The following is a 22,907-nucleotide window of genomic DNA, read 5'->3' on the forward strand; positions in this document are numbered from 1 at the left end:
CACTGTCCTTGCTCTCCTCCCACTAGGGTTGCAATGGGTCTGCACACACCGCTAACGCTTTGCCTGAACCATCCTCAAAGACGACCAACGTAGCAGCCGACAGTCGGCTCCGAGAGCTTCACATTATCGCACCTCCATGAAGGCCCAGCTATGGAAGCAGAGCTATGCCGCCCTAAGGGGAGGGAACAGGGTGGGGCACCTCAGGGCTACAGTGCGGACTCCAGATGCATCCACCTCAGCAAATACCACACAGTGAACACACCTAAGAGGTCAGCTGTCACAGAGAGCAGTTCTCAGCATGTCCGCACCACACCTGGGCTGTTCCTCAGCCCCCAGTGGGCAACCTGTGGTCAGAGCTGCCCAAGTGAGGTGCGGCTGGCTGCTCTCAGTGCTACAGGAAAAGACCACAAAGGGCTAAATAAAGACGCAGCCACTGGGGCTGGCACTGTGGCTTAGTGGGTAAAGCCACTGCCTGCAGAGCCAGCATCTCAACTGGGCACTGGTTCGAGTCCTGGGTGCTCCATTTCCAATCCAGCTCTCTGCTGTGGCCTGGGAGAGCAGAAGATGGCCCAAGTGCTTGGGCCCCTGCACCCATGTTGGAAACCCAGAAGATGCTCCTGGCTCCTGGCTTCAGATTGGCACAGCTATGACCATTGCGGCCACCTGGAGAGTGAACCAGTGGATGGAAGACCTCTCTCTATCTGCATCTGCCTCTTTGTAACTCTGCCTTTCAAATAAATAAATAAATCTTTAAATAAAAGATGCAGCCACATTAGCCCACAGCCTAACAGATGGACACAGCTCACCCACCTGTGCTGAGCCGCCCACTCTGATGGGCTCACCTGAGAACAGACCACATCCCTGCTCCCCTGGGCTCATGCTGGGGTCCTCACGTGAGGTGGTCGGCAGTACAGTCTGGAGGGTAGAGGGTCGGGCCCCGGCCGCCCAGGCCCCAGCCGGATCGCTGTGATCATCTTGCAGGACACCATGCCTGGTGAGTTTAGCTGGCCTCACTGGCACATGTGCCAAGAGATGCTAATGCTACAGGGAACCCGACACAGGACTCCAGAGGCATGGCATACCAGTGCTCAACACAGAAGGTGCTGGACAAGACTCATCAACGGGACAAATGAGCAGAGTGCTTGAAGATGGGCCAGCAGCTGAGAATCACCTGCTTCCAGGATCAGAACTACACTACACTGGATCTGACACTCTCTTCCAGTATCAAAGCTTCTCAGGCGTGTTGTGAAGAAATAACCAAGTCCCACACCAAGTGTGGCTGGCTCAAAGAGCCACATGGCCCCCTGGAGACACGGCAGTGTGTGGAGTGCAGAGCTGAGAGCAGAAGACAACTCGGGGGCCCTGGGCGCAATGGTGGAGGAGTGGGCAATGTCCCAGAGGCCAGGCCCAGGGGAAGCACCAGCTTTATCATGGATGTCGTCACAGGAGGGTTTGGTCTGGTTTTCAGCAGAAGGCAGCGTGATCACATCAATTTGGGAAAACTCCGCAGGACCTGGGGAGAAAGGCTCTGAAGCCAGCAGTCCCCAGCAACCTCTTAAACTCACCAGCTCCCCCTCCCACCACTGGAAGGTGGTCCCGAGGGACAGAGCTTCCCATGCTGCAAGCAGAGACCGGGACACAGGTGCACAGCACAACTTCTGGATCCCGGTCAGGTATTCATCTCACATGGACAGGTATAATCTGCAGGATCAAGCTAAGTAGGTAAACCTGAAGAAAAGTTACCAGTTACCTGATAAAGGACAGCAGCGTATGATACATGGACACAGCAAAATCACCAAGGGGTTCACAGGACAGAATGGACAAGAGACCCAGCCCTGGCCTGCAGAGGGCCCCTGCACAACATGGGGCACTGAACCTTCCCCCGGTCAACCCTGAGATGCCAAGCCACATCTTCCACCCACAGTGGCCAATAACTGCTTCTAAACCCACTTCAGGAAGGCTGCATGTAGAAGCGCTCCCTGTCAGACCTCTCTGCTGACCTGATTCCTGAACGTTCCCACAGCTGAGACAAGGCTCAGTCTCCCCACCTGCAACACGCACTTGAGGGGCGGTGGAGCCATCACCGAAAACCCAGGAGGGAACAGCCTAGACACGTGCACGGCGGCTGGGCATCCATCACGCAGGGGCCATGGCCATGCCTTGGAATATTCTGCCTGGGACTAAAAACTGAGGGGATCAACGCCCTGGGGCTTCCCTTCACTCACCCCTTTTGTTTGCCTCCCAGGAACACTTTCAGAAGTTGTGGGAGAAATTTTCCCAAGGTCTCACAGCCACACTGAAGCCCAGAACTGATGATCCCACACACCCTAACTCTCACTTCACCTCCAACAAAAGGAGAGTGGGCTGCACAGTAATCAGCCTCCAGACAAAGACAGCAAATGACAAATGCCAACAGGCTCAAGCATGCAACCTCTCAAATGCAGCCCAAGATAAAAATTTCAGGTAACTATTATTAATGCAATAAAACCTCTACATGAAAAGCTGTCTTAAGGGGTCAGCATTGTGGTGTAGTAGGCTAAGCCTCAGCCCGTGGCACCAGTATCCCATATGGGCACCAATCCATGTCCTGGCTGCTCCTCTTCTGATCCAGCTCTCTGCTCTGGCCTAGGAAAGCAGTGGAAGATGGCCCAAGTGCTTGGGCCCCTACATCCTTGTGGGAGACCTGGAAGAAGCTTTTGGCTGCTGATTGGCTCAGCTGCAGCCACTGTCTCCAGGCAACACCATCAGGATCTTCAGTTCCCAATGTTCCTCCTGAACCCACTCCACTTTTTGTCCAACACAGCAAACAGCATAGCTCTGTGAAGCTACCAGAGGCATCTGACACCCTCACATATATAAACTTCAAAGCATAGTTCCTATGAGGAACACTTACCTTCACCACATAGTTGAACCTCCGGGTGTCCTGGATGGCGCTCGAGAAGTCCAGCCGGTTGAAGGCTTCTCCCAGGGTGCAGTAGCCGTGCCTCTGGGAAGCAGCACAGGGGAGCTAGGTCAGTCGACTGTCGGAACAAGCCAACAGGCAATGGCAACTAAAATGCACACATGCGTTTCAACAAACTGGCAAGGGACATTTGTTTTTATTCTGAAGATTTATCCCAGGTTTAGAGGAGAGTAAAATCATAGCAGTACTAAATTTAAGCTACTTATGCATAAGCAAGATGTGATGCCTCAACTGACTTTTTTAGACCACTGATGAGACAATAACACAGCAAACATTTATTAAACGTTGTTGGTTTATTTTGCTGGAGACAGACTGAGGCAGACTCCATTAAGCCTAAGACCATAAAAACCTGGTGACATCCTCTGCTAAGACACAGATGACCTGCACAGCCCTAGTGTAAGGTGTGGGTGCTGGGAGCATGTGTGGACACCAGGATTCTTGGAGAGGCCCCTGGGTGGCCAGCGGCCATGTGGAAGGCATGGCCATGCAAGGCTGGCACCACGGTGCTGAGCACCAAAAACCCAAAGAAGCGAAAATCAGACCCAAGAATAGAAAAAGCAAGTGCTCTTCTGGTCTGGGATTTTCCTTTTCTACAGATTTGCATGTTAGGCTTAGGAGTCACTCTAAACTGCAACTTCTCTATCTGAAATACTAAAGGCAGAGATTTTCAGTTCAGAGTTGCGACAGCACGAACTGGGAAGAACGTGATCCTCAGATCTCTGCACGGCTTGGACACGGGGCAACAGCTCATCCTAGAATTCCAGTCAGCAGGGACGTGGGGGCGAGACAAGGCCGTCCTCGGTCTCAGTCACAGGTGTACTGTAGTAGTCAACAGCAGTCCTACCGTGTGCATGTCAGTGAAACGCATCCACATATGACGGCACACATGTTTACTCTGTGTCCTCCCAAGAACACAGAACCATGGCCGAGGGTGCACAGACACGGAGGAGGCAGCCTCCCTCACAGAGTGGATCCCAGCGAGCAGTCTGCCCCTGCAGGGGCCCAGAACCACTGACACCACACCATGTCCGTGGGGGCCCGTGGGGCAGCCGTGTGGGCACAGCAGGTGAGAGAGCCGGAGCTGCACCCTGACCTCCAGACCAGTGGGCTCCCAGTCAGATCCCTGTTCCCAGGACTCATGGAACATCCCTGCCTCACCTGCTGCACCAGTGGGGACTCTGTCCTGTGGTCAGGCATGGACACATGTCACAGTCTGTCTTAGCACTCAGCTTTGTGGTACAAACGAGGTTAGCCTGCCAAACAACCTTCCCCTGCAGGTTAGGAAGTGACCATCACCAAGCAGACTTGCTAGGATGGAGAGCTAGTGTCAGAACAGCTTGGCTTTCCCTAGCATGACACAACATGACGGACACCTGCTCCCACAGGATAAAGCCAACGCAGAGTTTCCAGGACTGTGAAAGGGACCAAGCTTGCCCAATACGGGCGAGCAGAAAGCAGCTGAAATAAACTAGTTTGCTTCACGGATCATAAAAGTTAGCCAACTCGGCAAGAGAAAGGCAGAGTTCAAACTGCACAGCAGGCTCCCTGCAGAGGGAGGACCAGGCACCCTCACCGAGGAAGCGAGCTCTGGGGGCTCCATAAGAAGGAACCCATGGCCAGAGGACCAGGTGCTGCACACATGTGAATGCACTTCCCATACGCTTACACCCTGCACACCACAGAAACTCGACACACTCAACACAATTCGCACTCAGAATCACACCCAACACACACCTTACATGCTCATATCACACACACCAAAACTCTACACCCACTGCACACTACAGATCTCTAACATGTCACACTCACAACCTGCACACTATACCCAACATATATACTCACCACATACTCATACCCACACATCAGACACCTGACACACACACCCATGAATGCACATCCCACATAGACCTAACACACCTCACACCTGACACACATCTCACACTCACATCCAATACAACCTGACATACACACTGCACATTCAATCCTGTCACTTACACACCTCACATTCTCACACCTGTCATACCCTACACATACCACACACCCAAGACACGCTTCCCACGCAACATGCTACACACTCCTCACACTCACCCAATACTATATCCCATATTCACACCAAAACATACTACACACACCTGATGCTATACAACCCACACCAACACACACTCAAGGCACAAACAAACCCAACACACACACACCCAATACCTGGTACACATTACATACATACCTCACACAGATATTCAGCACACATTCATATACCCCTTCACAGACACATCACACACTCACACCAGACACACTACACACCACATATCCCACACTCACACCCAACACACTATACATACCCTATACCCCACATTCACATCTGACTCACATATACAAAGCCCACACACTTGACACACACTACCACTTCCCATACTGCACACCCCTCACACTTGACACAACCCAGTCATGTGACACATAGCACACACACACACTCCATACTCCCACACTGTACACCCAACTCTTACCCTACACACACTACACACTGCACAGCCCCATGAACACTCTAAACACACCCTATACACACTTGTACTTGACATACTATACACATACTTGTACCTGACATACAAACACATACATTCGGCCGGCGCCGCGGCTCACTAGGCTAATCCTCCGCCTAGCGGCGCCGGCACACCGGGTTCTAGTCCCGGTTGGGGCGCCGGATTCTGTCCCGGTTGCCCCTCTTCCAGGCCAGCCCTCTGCTGTGGCCAGGGAGTGCAGTGGAGGATGGCCCAGGTGCTTGGGCCCTGCACCCCATGGGAGACCAGGAAAAGCACCTAGCTCCTGACTCCTGCCATCGGACCAGCGCGGTGCGCCGGCCGCAGCGCGCTGGCCGCGGCGGCCATTGGAGGGTGAACCAACGGCAAAGGAAGACCTTTCTCTCTGTCTCTCTCACTGTCCACTCTGCCTGTCAAAAAAAAAAAAAAAAAAAAAAAAAAAAAGAAACACATACATTCAATACACACCCATCACACCACATAACCACACCCCCATCATGCACAGCCAGCACATCACAATCACTACACTCACATACCCCACACAGTATTCACCCTGTACACCCACCATATGCTGAATACAACCACACACACATGAACTACACACACCACAAACTGACACATGTACGCATTACACATAAACCACTACCGCTCCCCATATAATGTGCTTTAAAAGTTCTGGTATGCGTTCAACAGTTGGAAAGGGAGCACAGATTTGACATTGCTGAGGAATTTATTTAATGTGATGTTACATACTTATCAGAAACGACAGAAGATGTATGCTATGACACAGTACTTACTTCTTTTGTGCTTTCTTTATGGACATAGATCCATTTTTCACGATAAAAACCTAGAATAAAAATTAACTTTTTTATATCTGGCAAATCACTTCAAAATGAAGATTTAAAATATTTCAATAACTGTCAGTCTTATGACTGACTATATTAATAGCTGGTTTTCTTAGTAAATATAAATGGTATTGCTTAGTTTGCTGGCATTATTTTCAAAAGCACTGAAGCACTCTTATGTGGAAAATAATTTAAAGGAGCATCAAGATCTAGCACCTTAGAAGAAAGTTGGTGTCAATAATGACTGTAGTCAAATAGAAACATATTTTTATACAAATGCAATTAAATTGTTCATAAGCTATTATGTACCTTAAAAAGAGTTCTAGTCTTCTTTCACCCTAGAAACACAATTCTCATATAACTCAAGTTCCAAAGGGTCCAGTGATGTGAGGCAGTGCATGCGGTAGTATGGTGAGTTGGAGTGATGGAAGGCAATGTGGTGACATTACCAGTGCCGTGAGGCTGTGTAGGAGGCAGTCACAGTGACGTCAGGCAGTGTGCAATGACAGCTGCAGCAATGTGAGGCGATGCGTGAGGCAGTGTTGCGACAGTCTCAGGGATGTGAGGAAGTGCAGTGACGATCACGATATGAGACAATGAGGTGACAGTCACAGTAACGTGAGCCAGTGTGGTGGCAGCTGTGTGATATGAGGCAGGGTGGTAACAATCCCTGGGATGTCAGGTTGTACGTATGACAGTATGGTGACAGTCATCACAGTGCTATGAGGCAATGCGTGAGCTAGTGTAGTGACAGTCCCAGCGATGTGAAGAAGTGTGGACTTCAGGCTGTGTGTGTCCTAGCACAGTGGTAGTTGTGCTGACTTGAGGCAGTGCGTGTGGTCACGCTCCCAAGGTCCTCAGGCAGTGTGTAAAGCAGATAGTTGTGGTGATGCATAGCTGTGTGGTGATGGAGGACCTCTGCCTTCCCGGCTCCCCCATCCCACACCAAATGCAGTGCCTCCAATCTCTGCTCCAACCACACTGCTCCCAATATCCAGTGACCCTATCCCGTCAAGACTGCTAGGTTTCGCCTTACTGCTCAGGAATGAACTGAATTTACGGCCATAATGGGGCCATTTGCACACCTTCCAACTTCGGCAAGTGGGCTGCAGTCACACATCAGTGGCCACATGGACTCAGAGCTGCCACTGACACACCTGCCTCCCCTTACCTTCATAAGCCAGCCCTGCCAAAACAACTCAGAACATCAAGCTGTTTAAGGAAAATGTCGAAAGTTGTTAATGAAATCATCTTACTTTGAGAATTTGCATCATTTCTAAAATGGTCCTTTTTCCTTTTCTTGGATGCATATTCATGCTCTTCGTTACTGAAAACTTCTTCATTCTCACTATTCAGGATACTGAAATAAAGGTACACTTTATTAAAATATTTTTTTCAGAGAGATCTTCCTTTGGTTTCTCTTTTTAAGAGAATGCAATAAATATTTGATTTACAATTCAGGAACCCAAAACAAAAACATGACATTAAGTTCTGAAGGTGCTGGTTAACAACAATCATGGGCTCAAAATTACAAGGGAAATGTGGAATACAGGGTTTTCACTTAGAGAAACCTCAGATGTTTCCTAGTCCTGGGGGAGGGTTACCCAGAACATGTCAAGAACATTTGAGAATTTCCCAAGCATTCTGATGTTGTTGCCAGGCTGCTTCAGACATCAAAATGATCAAAAATAACAGAGATGGTAAGCAAAACTCTGAAATTCCGGGAGCGAGTGAGTGACACCTGCACGGATGAGTGTGCACGCCTGGGCAGCACGTCTGCCCTCTTCTGTGCACTGTGCATCCTCTCACCAGCATCACCAAAAATCACGCAGCTTCACCATGTAAGTGCTTGAATTTAAAGTTTCCCACTATTTCTTTTTATGAAACATGGAAATAAGATCAGAAAGCAGTAACTAAACAACGTGAAAAGCTCTTCTTTCAAGTTTCTTCTTGGGGCCAGCATCGCGGCATAGCAGGTTAAGACTCCGACTGCAATGGCAGTGTGGGTGCCAGGTCCACGCTCGGCTGTTCCACTTCCTATCCAAGCTCCCTCCTACTACACCTGGGAAAGAGCAGAAGATGGCCCAAGTCTTTGGGCCTCTGCACCCATGTTAGAGACCTGGAAAAAGCCCAGCTCTTAGCTTCCGCGTGGCCCTGCCCTGGCCACTGCAACCATTTGGGGAATTAACCCGGGGAAGAAGATAGATACCCCTCCGCGCCACTACCCACCTTCGCCCCGTAACTTAAAAATAAAAATACCTTTTTTTAAAAAAAGGAAACTGGATGGAGTTGAAACTCTTTAAAAAAAATGTTTCTTCTTCATAGTAAAAAACAAGGAACCAACAACTGTAAATAGCAGTCCACAACCTCAAGACTAAAGATGTATACTGTTTTCACTTTTTACACCCTGGTGACTGGGGTGATGTCCAGTGAGCAGCTGAGGAAGCAGACACTACTGAGCCCAGCTGGCTGGCAGAGGATGTGGGGCTGGCACTCAAACTAGGACACTAAAGTTGTCTATCTCTTCATCATCACGTTTTAACATAAAAATCATATACAAGCCCCTTTCCCCTCACCAGTGTTCACTTTAGTAGGAGAGTTGAGATTGACACGTAACTCTATCACTGTCAGGACAAGCAATCAGCACCGGCACTGGCTGTCACCATCGAGACAAGCAAGGTGCACTTGGAAACACACACACCACTCCTAGGCTAGTTTGCTGTCATTGATTCAGATCATGAATGTGACGCTTTGGATCAGAAACACCTTTTCTCATGGACATAACAAACACACTGAAGACGACCCAGAGTGCCTTTGGCACCCAAAATGAAAACCTGGAAGGAGAAGGGAGGCTGCCCATGGTCTCATGAGGTGGAGCAGGCACCAGGTAAACACAGGGAGCCTGCACTCTGACTCGACTCTGCCCACAGGGAGGGAAGAGCCTCAGGCTGCTGTTATGGTGTCCTAGAGATCTGCTCCCAGACCCCTTGGCGGGCTCCACACACCAACAGGCTCTGCAGTGGAGCCAACTCAGTTCCACCAGGCATTGCCTAGGCAGGTGGGGGCAGCTGCTGGGTTCCAAAGATCTCAGGTCAGGCTTCTAGGGAATCTGCAAGCCCCAAGCCTGGGTCCAAAAGTGGTAACTGCAGGAAAATTGCTCCTTTAGAGAAACTATTAACTTAGTTATTATTTTTACAGTCTTTTAAACAGGGGGAGAAACATTTTTGGCAGTGGTTTTATACCACTGGGTAAACAAAAATCAAAAACAGGGAAGAAAAATACATGCTTCCAAAGTTACAATATATACATGAATTTTGTACAAATCTTTCTACATTACATGTATGTAAACAACAGATCCAAGACATTTCAAAGCAAACCCTTCCTCTTTTATGCCTAAGATAAACATCATCTACCCTGAGTTAAGAAACAATGGAACCTTGGTTGGCGCCAAGGCTCACTAGGCTAATCCTCTGCCTGTGGCGCTGGCAGCCTGGGGTTCTAGTCCCAGTTGCTCTTCTTCCAGTCTAGCTCTCTGCTGTGGCCCGGGAAGGCAGTGGAGGATGCCCCAGGTATTTGGGCCCTGCACCTGTGTGGGAGACCAGGAGGAAGTACCTGGCTCCTGGCTTCGGATCGGTGCAACGCGCCGGCCATGGCAGCCATTTGGGGGGTGAACTAACAGAAGGAAGACTTTTCTCTCTGTTTCTCTGTCAAAACTCTGACTGTCAAAAACTCTGGCGCGTCAAAAAGGAAAAAAAAAAAAAAAAAAAAATGGAACCTTGAACAACACACACAACCCAATCTAAAAATGCACAAAGGACTTCAGTAGATATTCCTGTAAAGATATACAAATGGACAAGTACACGAACAGATGCTCAACACCACTAATCATTAGGGAAATGCAAATTAACTTAGCAAATCAAAACAATGAGTTCATACTGAAGGAGGCAGCAAACACAGAAGAGAGGAGTTAAGCCAGCACGGCCCTGCAGCCCTGCCTGCACTGCTCAAACTCCCCTTTAGTGAACCACCCAAACCCTCCACTCCCTCCCCTGCACTGCCCAAGCCCCTGCTTCCATGCACCACCAATCACCCTCCTTCCGTGGAGTGAAAACTGCACTTCCACTGTTCCGCCACTCAGAACTAGTTAGTGCCAACTAAAAATATCCACTATGGGGGCTGGCGTGGTGGCGAAGCAGATTAAGCCTCCAGCTGCAGTGCCGGCATCCCATATGGGCACGGGTTCAAGACCCGGCTGCTCCACTTCCGATCCAGCTCCCTGCAAATGCACCTGGGAAAGTAGCAGAGGATGGCCCAAGTGCTTGGGCCCCTGCACCCACGTGGGTACAGGATGGAGCTCCTGGCTTCTGCCTGGCCCAGCCCTGGCTGGTGCAGCCATTTGGGGAGTGAACCAGCAGATGGAAGATCTCTCTCTCTCTCTCACTCCCTATAACTCTGACTTTCAAATAAATAAATAAATAAATATTTAAAAAAAAAAATATCCACTATGGCCGCAAGTGCATCCCTGGTATGACCTTCAGCTCATTACAATGTCATTATAATAAAATTTCCTTGACTGGTACTCCCCCACCCATGATGTATAACACTTCAAAGATTTCCAAAAAAAGCACAAGGAAATGGGTGGCACTCTGTCTAGCCTCAGACTCCACCCTCTTTGAATATTCAGTAAGTCTCCTTCCAAACACCACCCTGTATGCCTCTCAGCACACACAAAGGGATGGCCACAAAGCCTGCTGAGCAGCTGCCCTGAGCCTGCTTGCTTTCTCTCTCGTCACACTTGCCCTCACCGTGTAAATGAACCTTGCTTCTCTGCTGACCTGGATCTGCACCTATCCTTCAACTCCCTCTTGGAATTAAGAAAAGCACCTAGACCCATCCACCTCACAACATCAGCGGTGAGCCAGCCAGGAGCTTGGAGCAGGAGTTGGAAGCTGACCCAGACAATGCCAGTGAGTTCTTCTAACAAATATCACCTCGCCTTGAGCTTGAGGGTCTTTGTTTCTTTTTGTTTGTTTTTGTTTTTTGACAGGCAGAGTGGACAGTGAGAGAGAGAGACAGAGAGAAAGGTCTTCCTTTGCCGTTGGTTCACCCTCCAATGGCCGCTGCGGCCGGCGCACCGCGCTGATCCGATGGCAGGAGCCAGGAGCCAGGAGCTTTTCCTGGTCTCCCGTGGGGTGCAGGGCCCAAGCACTTGGGCCATCCTCCACTGCACTCCCTGGCCACAGCAGAGAGCTGGCCTGGAAGAGGGGCAACCGGGACAGAATCCGGCGCCCCGACCGGGACTAGAACCCAGTGTGCCGGCGCCGCTAGGCGGAGGATTAGCCTAGTGAGCCGCGGCGCCAGCCGAGGGTCTTCATTTCTTTCTGCCTTTCTCTCCTCCTCCACTTCGTTCTGATCCTCTCAGACCAACTCCTCTTAACCCAACCAGGAACTGGCCAGGAGCCAACGCTGTGCAAATCTGGTCCTTCATGAAGGTTTATGAGAGTGGCTGGGACTCGTTCCCAAGCAGTACAGTGCCCAGAGGGTCTTCTTTTTTTCCTATCGCTATCTGGCATGGACTTCCTACATTGCCTAGCCTCTCTTTCGCTTATGCTTCTAAACCTCCAGCCTTTTTGGTCCTTAAGGAAGATTTCCCCAGCCATATTCTGTCACCTTTTCCAATGAGATATTTGGTTCCTGTGCACTTAGCATCTTCCTATGTATGGAAAATAAATCCTGTCATCCACTGACCCCTAAGCACACTTGGAAACACTCATGTTCCAAGCTCCAATATCTACATGACCTGACACCGACTGCTCCCTCCCCCGACTTTTATCCTGGGGTTCTGTTTACTTCACTGTTTATTACAATGTTGTCATCCCCCATGGTACAGCCCAGAACAAAGGATCTGGATGTGGTCCTGGGACATGACTGACAAGTGCTCCAAGGAACACTCCACTCAAAAACTACTCTCCCTTCAACTGACACCTTTCAGAAGTATTTCAACATGCCTGAAGCAACGAGCAGGCCATCGCCTTGCTGAGACAGTACAACCAAGGCCCAAAGTCTCCCACAACCAACTCTGTAAACCACCCTCCTCGAAGAAAGCCCAGGGGCCACCAAGGGGCCCAAAGGCGCTCTATCACCAAGGATCCTATTTGAGATCTGGAAGACCAGGTCCAAATTAGCCCACATGGGGGCACCCAGAAATGCCTGAGGTGCCAAAGGACATGACTGAGATCCTGCAGATCTAACTTAGTCCATGGGCTCACAGAGAGCCTCAGGGGCCATGGGTGCCTGAGCAAAACAGGGACCATAACCCACTCCTTCCCCATCTAGCCCCATGGACTCACCCCTTAAGAATTAGGAAACTGGGGCCGGCATCATGGCACAGCAGGTAAAGCTGCCTCCTGTGATACCAGCATCCCATATAGGCACTAGTTTATATCCTGGCTGCTCCACTTCCAATCCAGTTCCCTGATAACAGCCAGGGAAAAGCAGGGGAAGATGGCTAAAGTCATGTGAGAGATCCAGATGAAGCTCCTGGCTCCAGCCTTGCCCAGCCAGGAGTGGCCACATGGGGAGAAAACCAGTGGATGGAAGATCAATCGATCAATCTTGATCTCTCTCTCTCTTCCCCCTCTTAACTGTCACTTTCAAAATAAATAAATCTTTAAAAAAAATTAGAAAACTTTAGATGCTATAAACAAGAAAAAAATTTTCTTTTTCAACACTGGACACAATAATAAGCTAGAGAATGGAGAATCTGGACCTCGATTTTAATACTATCTGCCAACTTGGCATCTTCTGTAAAGGACCAGTAAGAGTGGTCATAAATCTGTACACCCATGCCTGCACGTGATTCACCCCTAGGCCCCCACTTTTCAAGGAGATATGTACAGCCTGTGCTATGCCCCTGTCCTAGAGACACAAGACACACAGGAACAGGTACATAGGGTGATGACTTACTATTGAGTGATTCACCATCAGGGTCCAACTACCTTGAACTCAGCTTGTCCCAGTACTACCCCCAGGGGTACAGGCTCCCCCCTCAGACCTCAGTTCTCTTTCCCTTACCTGCCCACAGCCTGTACCCTACAACTTAACCTTTCCCCCTCTACTACAGGAAAGTGGGACCTGGTAGCACCCAGGCCAATGGTGATGCTGGAAAATTGGGAGTACATGTCCTTTTCTCCATGACTGGTCTAAATCAGTGTCAGCAAAATGAGGGGAGGTTTTTAGAAAATCCTACCACATATACTGAGGAATCTGGGGCGACATGCTTGTTGTATCCTGAAGGACAAACAGCAAATCTGGGATTAGGCCCATGCCCATGGTGTCTCCCCAGCGGCCCAACCAACATGCTGCAGGAGCCAGACGGTTTTACCAACAGATCCTCAATGGTATTAGCAAAGAGGTCATGAGGATTTAGGGTGCTGAGACCTTATGGTTTAGGGGCTGGGATGAAAAAATGTATTATCAAGCAAATAAATTATAACAAAGTCAGTGGGGTGACACAGCTAAGGAACAGAATCCAGCCTTATTCCAGAAATGGCTGGTAGAGGCCTTAAAGAGATACTAACACAGGGGCCGGTGCTGTGGCATAGTGGGTAGGGCCTCCACCTGCAGTGCCAGCATCTCCTGTGGGCACTGGTTCTAGTCCTGGCTGCTCCACTTCCGATCCATCTCTCTGCTATGGTCTGGGAAGGCAGTGGAGGATGGCCCAAGTCCTTGGGCCCCTGTACCCATGTGGGGCACCAGGAGGAGGCTCCTGGCTTCAGAATGGCACAGCTCCGGCCGTTGCAGTCATCTGGGACTCCTATCCTGAGAGTTGTGTTATCACAGGAGTGATGGCAAGTGCCATTTCCGACAACTTACTATGCCTCTGGTTTGCTAGACAGATGTCCTCATCTCCCACCAGCTTTTGGTGATGCCAGAATGTCCAATTACATCACTTGACAGGAACTTGCTATCCTCCCGAAGCACTTCTTCCTGGCTCATTATCCCTAAACATAAATATTTTATTATGATGTCAATGAGAACCAAGATCAGACCCAACTTGGATGATCTCCCTGTTGAAATCCAAAATAGAATAGATCCTCATCTCTGGGATTAGGGCACAGTGGACAGGCTACCCTTGCTGCCCTCCAAAAGACAGGCAAGGCTTCCTCATTGAGAACAGCACCCCTTAAAACCAGAAGCCAAGAGGGGACTCCCACCTTTCACTGATGAACTTCTCAGTCACCCTGTAACACCCACGTTCTGCCATTTTTAAAACCAACTGGAGGGGCCGGCGCCATGGTTCACTTGGTTAATCCTCCGCCTGAGGTGCCAGCATCCCATATGGGCGCCAGATTCTAGTCCCGGCTGCTACTCTTCCAGTCCAGCTCTCTGCTGTGGCCTAAGAAGGCAGTGGAGGATGGCCAAAGTGCTTGGGCCCCTGCACCCGCATGGGAGACCAGGAAGAAGCACCTGGCTCCTGGCTTTGGATCGGCGCAGCGCCCGCCGTAGCGGCCATTTGGGGAGTGAACCAACGGAAGGAAGACCTTTCTCTCTGTCTCTCTCACTGTCTATAACTCTACCTGTCAAAAAAAACAAAAAACAACTAGAGAGTATCTAATGGTTCAGTATCCCAGGGCTACAAATGAAGACAGTCATGATTTGAGAAATGCTCAACTACTCAAAGTAGACAAAGACATCCAGAGAACCAAGGTAATGCATTACATAAACGAAATTCCAAGGAGAGAAAGACTTTAAGCTACCTGTGACCTGGCTAGGCAAATTCTCAACTGTGGCCTCATACCGAGTCCAGATGGGCAAAATCTCAGGTGTCTCCTCATATCTGCCTCCCAAGTGAGAAAACTCTCAGCTGTTTCCTCTCACTTGTGTCCTTGGTGGAAAAAAATCCCAGCCATATCCTCAACACCTGCCTCCTAGGTATGCAAGTTCTCAACCATCACCTCACCCCTGCCTCCTGGTGGACAAACTCTCATCCACCTCACACCTCCATCTGGGTGGACAAACTCTCATCCACCTCACACCTACATCCTGGGTGGGCAAACTCTCATCCACCTCACACCTACCTCCTGGGTGGGCAAACTCTCATCCACCTCACACCTACCTCCTGGGTGGGCAAACTCTCATCCACCTCACACCTCCATCTGGGTGGACAAACTCTCATCCACTCACACCTGCCTCCTGGTGGACAAACTCTCATCCACCTCACACCTCCATCTGGAACTCTCATCCACCTCACCCCTGCCTCTTGGGTGGGCAAACTCTCATCCAACTCCTCACACCTCCATCTGGGTGGACAAACTCATTTGTCTCCTCACACCTGCCTCCTGGGTGGGCAAACTTTCCTTCTCACACCTGTGTCCAGGGTTTTTGTGAGCATTATTTGTTGTGCCCTGAGTAACAGATAAGGCTGACTTACATGTTGTGGCTGAGGCTGCACTGGTCAGTCTCTCTTTCAAGTTCCTGACTACAGGAGTCACACCTTTTCCAGCCATCTTCTGTTTTAATCCAGCTCCATCCAGGAGACCTCCAGTCCTGACCCAAAAATGGCATAGTTCTCCTAAAAAAAAAAGTTAAATGTGTATATACATCAAAAGTTTATTTTTATTTCAAGCAGTTGTTCATCGATCTTAACCACTAAAATCCTTACTTAATATTTACATGTCTGCTTATCAGTCAACATCAGCCAGATAGCATTGACCAAAAAAAAAATAATAATGCCAACAATGTGGCACTGTAGTCACCCTGAAGTGATAAACACATCTGAATTGTAGAAGCTCACAGAAAATATTACCAAAAAACTGCAGATTTCACTTTTGTTGCACCAAGATAAACATCTTTTATTTCTATTTCCAACAAATTTTTGAAGTGCCCTAATGTAGGTCAATTTACCAGCCCAATCAATATTATATCTGTTGTGAAAAGGTGACCAGAGGTGACATCAAAGCTCAGCCCTGAAGAACAGGCAGGGTTCTAGGTGTGGGAAAACCAACAGAATATTACTGCAAACAGAGTGTCCTACTGCCTGGAGTTACCCACGATATAGCACGGAATGGATTTGTGGGAGAAGCTAGACTACAATAGAGGTGAGGGAGGGGCCAGAAGCCAGAATGGAGAAGTCACTATCAGCCAGGTCAAGTCAGAGGGGCAATGAGAGCCCAAGAAAGGGACTCACACAGGCAAGAGATCTGCCCAGACCTGAGGTTTGCCAAGAACTCAGGATTAAGCTGTGGGGAGTGGCTGACTCCAGGAGGAAAGAGTAAGGACTAGCAGCTACCGAAGATGGCCATCACCAGGCGAGTATGGTGCCAAAGGAATGCCCAGGAGCAGAGTCCACAGCCCTGGAAGGCAGGCTGGACGTGCGAGGAAGAAATCACGTCGGTCTTTCAGCCCCTGGCTCTGCAGTGAGGAACACAAGGATGCAAGGATCTGCTGCCTCTGTTCTTGGCCTTCCTGCTGGGGTCCAATGGCCTGGCTTCCAGGTGAAGATTGTAATTTTCAAAATTTTTTAAATGACACATTATTACTTCACAGACCTTACAATTTGACAAGCCCAAAACCTAAACTGAGGTCTCCCCACTGACTGGGTTCCCTTTCCCTTGGCCAGTGGCTTTCAACAAGCAGGTGGCATTAAAATCAGTCTGGGAAACCTTTAAAAAACAGAACTGCTTAGCCCCACCTCAGACCACTTCTAAATTTTTTTGCTTTAAAGACATCCCTTATACCCCTGCACTACGTTGCTGGACCTAATCTTCCAAACCTGCCTCACAGCTACCACCACGCCAGGCAGCTCAGACTTAGCGTGGCCCACCTCCAAAGTGCGTACCTGGCCCGCATGAACACCAGCCACAGACGGGGAACACTCCACAGAAGAGGGCAGGGACTGGGAGGCAGCAACGACTACTTCAGTTTCAAGAACACAGCAGAAAAAAGGGCTGCTAGGACCCTAATAACTGCCCAAGTATTTCTCAATACATATCAAAACTGTAGACTCAGAAATGTCTTCTCAAAAAAATTAAGTGGTAATCCTGAAAAACCCCTGCCCTCAAGGTGTAAAAGTATACCATCGGGTCAAGGAACTTACCAAAAAAAAAAAAAAAAAAAAAAAAAGCCACAGCACATACACACACACTCTACCCACAGTTAATAAAATTAACCTATAATAAAACCAAGTATAATACATGCAAATGGGGCCGACGCTGTAGCATAGAGGGTAAAGGCCATCCCCTGCAGTGCTGGTATCCCATATGGGTGTCAGATTTGAGACCCAGCTGCTCTCCTTCTGATCCAGCTCTCAGCTATGGCCTGGGAAAGCAGAAGATGGCCCAAATCCTTGGGCTCCTGTACCCAAGTTGGGGACCCAGAAGCTCCTGGCTCCTGGCTTCATATCGGTGTAGCTCCTACCATTGCTGCCAACTGGAGACTGAACCAGTGGATGGAAGACCTCTTTCTCTCTCTCTCTGGCTCTCCTTCTCTATGTAACTCTTTCAAATAATAAATAAATCTTAAAAAAAAATGCAGATACATATACTGCATACATAAATGGATAATTAACATACTGCAATAAAACAAAGTACAAGACACACATATGCCATATACAGGCAATATAATTAACATACTGTAACAAAGTATAAAACACACACATATACAGGCACACACACACATAAGCAATCTTCTAACAAGACTACCCGATGAGTAGTAAAGACAGAAAAATTAAAATTGGAGACAGAAAGCCATTCAGTTAGGAAGGCTCTGAGGTGATAGGACACGTATGTGGCCTTAACATACATCTGTATTTCAAGGGACTGGAGAGGCAAGGAACAAAGCAGCCATCCCCGGAGTGGGAGGCCACAAGCATAGCAGGTGCCTACAGAGGCCTGATCCCAGCTGAGGCCAGCGGGAAGTCTGGAAAGGTGAGAAGCCAGGCCACTGCCAGCCTGCGGCACCAAAGGCATTCGGACTTTAATCTCTAGACATAAGCAGTGTTTCCTTAAGACTGATAATTTTCTAGAGTCTGTAGCAAAGGTCAAATGGAGACTGGAGATAGGAAAAACACAAAATCTGCCTGTGGACAGAGCTCGTCTGGAAGACTGCACACATGGGTGTGCAGACGTGGTGCCTCACAGCTGGAAGACACCACAGCCCTCACCACTAACACACTTATCTTCTGGCCTCCCAAACAAGCCCTGTGACGCTTACAGAAAGCGCCTGTGGGTGTTTCCAGTAGTAACCAACTCTTCTACACTCACCAAAACTCCAGGTGCTATCATTCATCGTGACTTTAACCACTTGGTGATAAAGGAGGGCAGTCTGGTCTGAATGTTTTAGCTGCAAACGTCTGCTCAAATGTTGCTAAGGACCGGAAGCAGGGAACTGCTCCAACAGCAGTGTGGTCAGAGTCCAGGGCTGTGCGTTAGAAACGCTGTGTTTCATGAGCCTGCCAGGCTCTGCTCTAGATCATGGTGAAGTTCTAGCTTAAGATGTAATCTATGCAGTTCATGAACTAAACAAAGACTCAACAGAACATGGGCTGGTGCTCTGGGTTAGCAAATGATACCAGCACCACATATGGGCATGGGCTCAAGTCCAGGCTGCTCCACTTCTGGGCGAGGCTCCTGGCTTTGCCCAGTCCCAGCTGTTGCTGCCATCTGGGGAGTGAACCAGAGGATGGAAGATCTCTCCTTCTCTAACTCTTCCAAATAAAACAAAATAAAAAACAGTAACCAAAAAGCTTTTGGGGAACAGAAAAAAAACTTTAAAAAGACAACTTGCAATCTCAAAGGCCTGTGTTTCCAGCATTCAAATTATTTCCAATCCAAGGTATGATTTTTTAAGTCAGAAAATGTTACTAAATAAATGTGAATGTATTAGGGCTTTATAGATTTATTTTAATTCAAAGTACCTTTGTTTTGAAAATCTGCAAATGCAAAAAAAAAAAAAAAAAAAAGAAAATCTGCACATGCAAAAATAAAAAACTAGTATCACGCCTGGGAGTGGGTGTCTGGCACAACTCCCACATCCTACATCAGAGTGCCTGGGTCCAAATTCCAGCTCTGCTCCCAAGTCCACCTTCCTGCGAGGCAGCAAGTGATGGCTCAGGCACTTGGTCCCTGCTACCCACAAAGGAGATCTGGACTGAGGTCTCAGCTCCTTGGCTTCAGCCCGGCTCAGTCCCAGCTCCTGGCAGGCACTTGGGCTGGGAATCAGTGGATGAGAAGGCTCTCTGCCTTGAAAATACATACATACAATAGAAATTACTTCTTACACCACTCAGTTGTGATGTACCTCATTCATTAAGTACATTTCACACTGACACATGTGGGCAAGTACCTGGGGCTGAGCCGCTTAAATTCTTCCCGACCCCTGGGCTGGGAACTGAAGGAGAATGGACTTCACCACGCCCGTGTGCCGTGGAAATTCTCGGCAGGAGTCAGACCTGACCAAAGCTCTCTTCGTCCACCAGCAGCTTTTTCTTAGCTAATGGTACTAACAAGGACCAGCACCTGCCGGGGCTTGGTGCCGGCCGACTCTCAACAGCCTACAACCACCACCTCACGTCGGCCCTCACTCTCACCGCACCCTACAAGGCAGGAAGCTTCAATTATCCTCGTTTTTCAGGCTTAATTCTCTACTGATGCCGACACGCAGCTGGGAATAAAATGAGACTCCAAGATCCCTGCTGTAGTACTCAGTAGCAGCAACACCGGACACCCCACCACGTAAAATTACCAGGTTAGGAGCGTTTGTTACATTAACGTGCATCCCCCATATCACCAACATGACCTAACCCGGGATGGCTCTGAGCACGAAAACAAGGAGAACAAGACAGGAAAGTCCACGAAGGGCTCCGTGTCTTCGCGCTCCGCAGGACGGAAGGTAAATGCAGTAACTGGAACAGCCAGCGCTGGCGCGGTCACCCTGATCCGCACGGCCAAGGCTCCACACAGCACAGAAACGTGAAACAATGGCAAGGCATCGCGTATTCGGGGGAAAGCAGCTGGCAAAGGGCGCTTCCCCCTCTCACTTTTCGTTATGATAGACTAATCTGCACTGCGCTGGGGTGAGGGAAAAGGCCTTCACTTCATACGCGTCTGCTTCTCTCTTGCTCACGGCAGGGAGAGGGCTGGGGTGTGAGGAGGAAACGTCTGCGCTCTCAGACCAGACGCGCTGACCCGCAGGAGGCGTCGCGGGCAAAAGCCTCTCACCAGGAGAGGCTCGGACCTCTCCCTCCGCCGGCGGGGAAGCGGGCGGCGAGGGCAACTGACCGGAAGCCAGGAGAGCAGGCGCCCAGGGCGGTTACCCACAGGCCGGGCTGGCGGCCGGCAGCACAAGGTCGGGGGGCAGGGGGCGCAGGAGCGCGCGGAGGATGCGCCGGAGCGGCCAGGCCCGTCCCGGTGGGCTGCGGGCGGGCTGAGGCGTGGGCCAGGGGGGCCGGCAGGACCCGGGGCCACGGGGCCGGCCACGCCGAGCCGGCAGACCCTGGGAGGGCGGCGTCCACCGAGAGCAGCGGCTGCGAGGTGCACCAACCTCCATCCCACCGCACCACCCACGGCCACATGGGCACGGCACTGCCCGTGGCTTCGTCCCCCCCGGACCGTCACGGCCTCGCACTCACCCGGCACGTCCGCCAGACTGTCCCAGTGCCCAACCCGAACGCCAAAGCCCCGTCCGCCCCTGGCGCGCCCCGCCTCAGTCCGCACCTGAAGCCGACGCGTCTGGGATTATTGCCGGAAGTCACCCGCCGCGTCCAGGGCGTGCGGAAAGCCCCGCCCCCGGCCGCTGATTGGCCACAGAGGCTCCGCGTGGCCTTGTTGCTACCCCGTCCCCGAGGCCCGTGGCGCGCGTGCGCAATGGGTTCGGCCGGCGGGTGCCGGGGGCGGGCCTGGGCGGCCCTGGGCGGGCCAGGGCGCGGAGGGCGGGGCCGCCCTTTGACCCGCCCCGCAGGCCGGCCCCTGTGGGCGCCCGGACCCTCCGCTTCCCGGGGCGGCCAGACACGACAAGGCCCGGCCCAGGCGCGCGTCCCAGCCGCGTGCGCTCGGTGCGCGGTGCGGCCGCCACGCCCTGTGGCCCGGCTGCCTTCCGGCTGCGGGCCTCGAGTGCCGAGAGAAGCGGAGGCGGCCCGGAGGCCCTGCGATCCGAGTTCGGGGCGCTTGTCTTCCGGGGTTTCTGCGGGAACGAGCGAGATGGCGCGCTCGAAGCGGCTGGAAGTGCAGTGACCAAGCACGAACGTGCGTGTTTCGCGCGGGAAGTGCTTCCGCCTCCGCAGCGCGCGCGGGAGGGGCTGCTGCTGGAAAACAGCTCGTGCGTGACCCGTGCGGGCGATGCAGGGCTGTGCGGTGCCGCGCGGTCGCAGAGTCGGCCCAGTGGCTCCGAAGCCTTCGCCCTCCCTGCGCTCCGCGCTGTCCTCCGCCGACCTCGCCCCTGCCTCCCCCTCCTTTCCGGACCTGCCCTGGTTTAGTCAGAGCCTCAGCCTGGGTAGACGCTGCCGGCCCTCAGCCTCTCGTCAGAGCCGCCAGCGCCTCCCTGGTGGTCAACGCACCGGAGCCCACCGCCCGGCGAAATCATCCAACCAAAGCCCAGTGACACAGATTGGTTTCCGTGCCAGAAGTGGGGAACAGAACGGTTGTAGGGGTACCTCATTCGCAGCCTTCGAAGTAAAAAAAAAATTAAATAAATAAATGTTGAGCCATCCTGTATCAAGGACCATCCGAACCAATTGTAGCCTAATTGTCCAGCAGGAACACAGTTCCCAACGAAAGAATTCCCCAGGTTGCATGTTGAGGAGTCAAAATAATTGAAGGAACTCAAGGATAGAAAAAAAGTCTGCAGTGTAAAAGTAGAACCCACAGAGTAACAGCAGTCCACAGAGTAACAGGAGGAGCCCACATAAGAGAGGAGATCAGAGTATCAGAGGGATCCGCAGAGGAACAGCGGGAGCCCAGGGCAACATAGAGCTCACAGAGTAGCAGGAATCCAGAGTAATAGGGAGTCCACAGAGCAACAAGGAGTCCGCAGAGTAACAGGGAGTCCACAGAGCACCAGAGGAGTCCACAGAGTAACAGGGAGTCCACATACTAACGGAGTCCACAGAGTAACACGGTAGCCCACAGAGCATCAGAGGAGTCCACAGAGCATCAGAGGAGTCCACAGAGCATCAGAGGAGTCCACAGAATAACAAGGTAGCCCACAGAGTAACAGAGGAGCCTACACAGTAACAGAGAGCCCAGAGAGTAATAGAGGAGTCCACAGAGTAACACAGTACCCACAGAGCATCAGAGGAGTCCACAGAGCATCAGAAGAGCCCACAGAGTAATAGAGGAGTCCACAGAGTAACACAGTACCCACAGAGCATCAGAGGAGTCCACAGAGCATCAGAAGAGCCCACAGAGTAACAGAGGAGCCTACACAGTAACAGAGAGCCCAGAGAGTAATAGAGGAGCCCACAGAGTAACACAGTAGCTCACAGAGTAACAGCTGCAGCCCAGGAGTCACCCGGGTCCCTACACATCCCCAACTCTCACCGAGCCTGTGCTTTGCCCCTGTCACACACAG

General features: G+C 50.8%; 1 protein-coding gene across 13 annotated transcripts in view; it reads right to left on the minus strand.

Annotated features, from left to right (window-relative positions):
- The window catches only part of FBXO25 (F-box protein 25), a 43,588-nt gene that overhangs the window by 17,544 nt on the left and 3,137 nt on the right, over positions 1-22,907 (minus strand). For 4 of the 13 annotated variants that reach the window (XM_017339326.4, XM_017339324.4, XM_070047257.2 and 1 more), the window contains exons 1-5: positions 21,056-21,214; positions 15,775-15,915; positions 7,598-7,701; positions 6,294-6,343; positions 2,894-2,986 (exon numbers count right to left, since the gene is read on the minus strand). In XM_017339326.4, coding sequence (XP_017194815.3) covers positions 2,894-2,986; positions 6,294-6,343; positions 7,598-7,701; positions 15,775-15,908 — 381 coding nt within the window. In that variant the 5' untranslated portion in view covers positions 15,909-15,915; positions 21,056-21,214. Of the gene's footprint in view, positions 1-2,893; positions 2,987-6,293; positions 6,344-7,597; positions 7,702-15,774; positions 15,916-19,685; positions 19,967-20,970; positions 21,215-22,907 lie in introns of those variants that run through there. The other 9 variants (XM_089302839.1, XM_089302838.1, XM_089302837.1 and 6 more) reach the window with 6 other exon arrangements.

Source organism: Oryctolagus cuniculus, chromosome 8, assembly GCF_051225735.1.
Source record: "Oryctolagus cuniculus isolate XC-2025 breed Fujian yellow rabbit chromosome 8, ASM5122573v1, whole genome shotgun sequence".
Lineage (NCBI taxonomy): Eukaryota > Metazoa > Chordata > Mammalia > Lagomorpha > Leporidae > Oryctolagus > Oryctolagus cuniculus.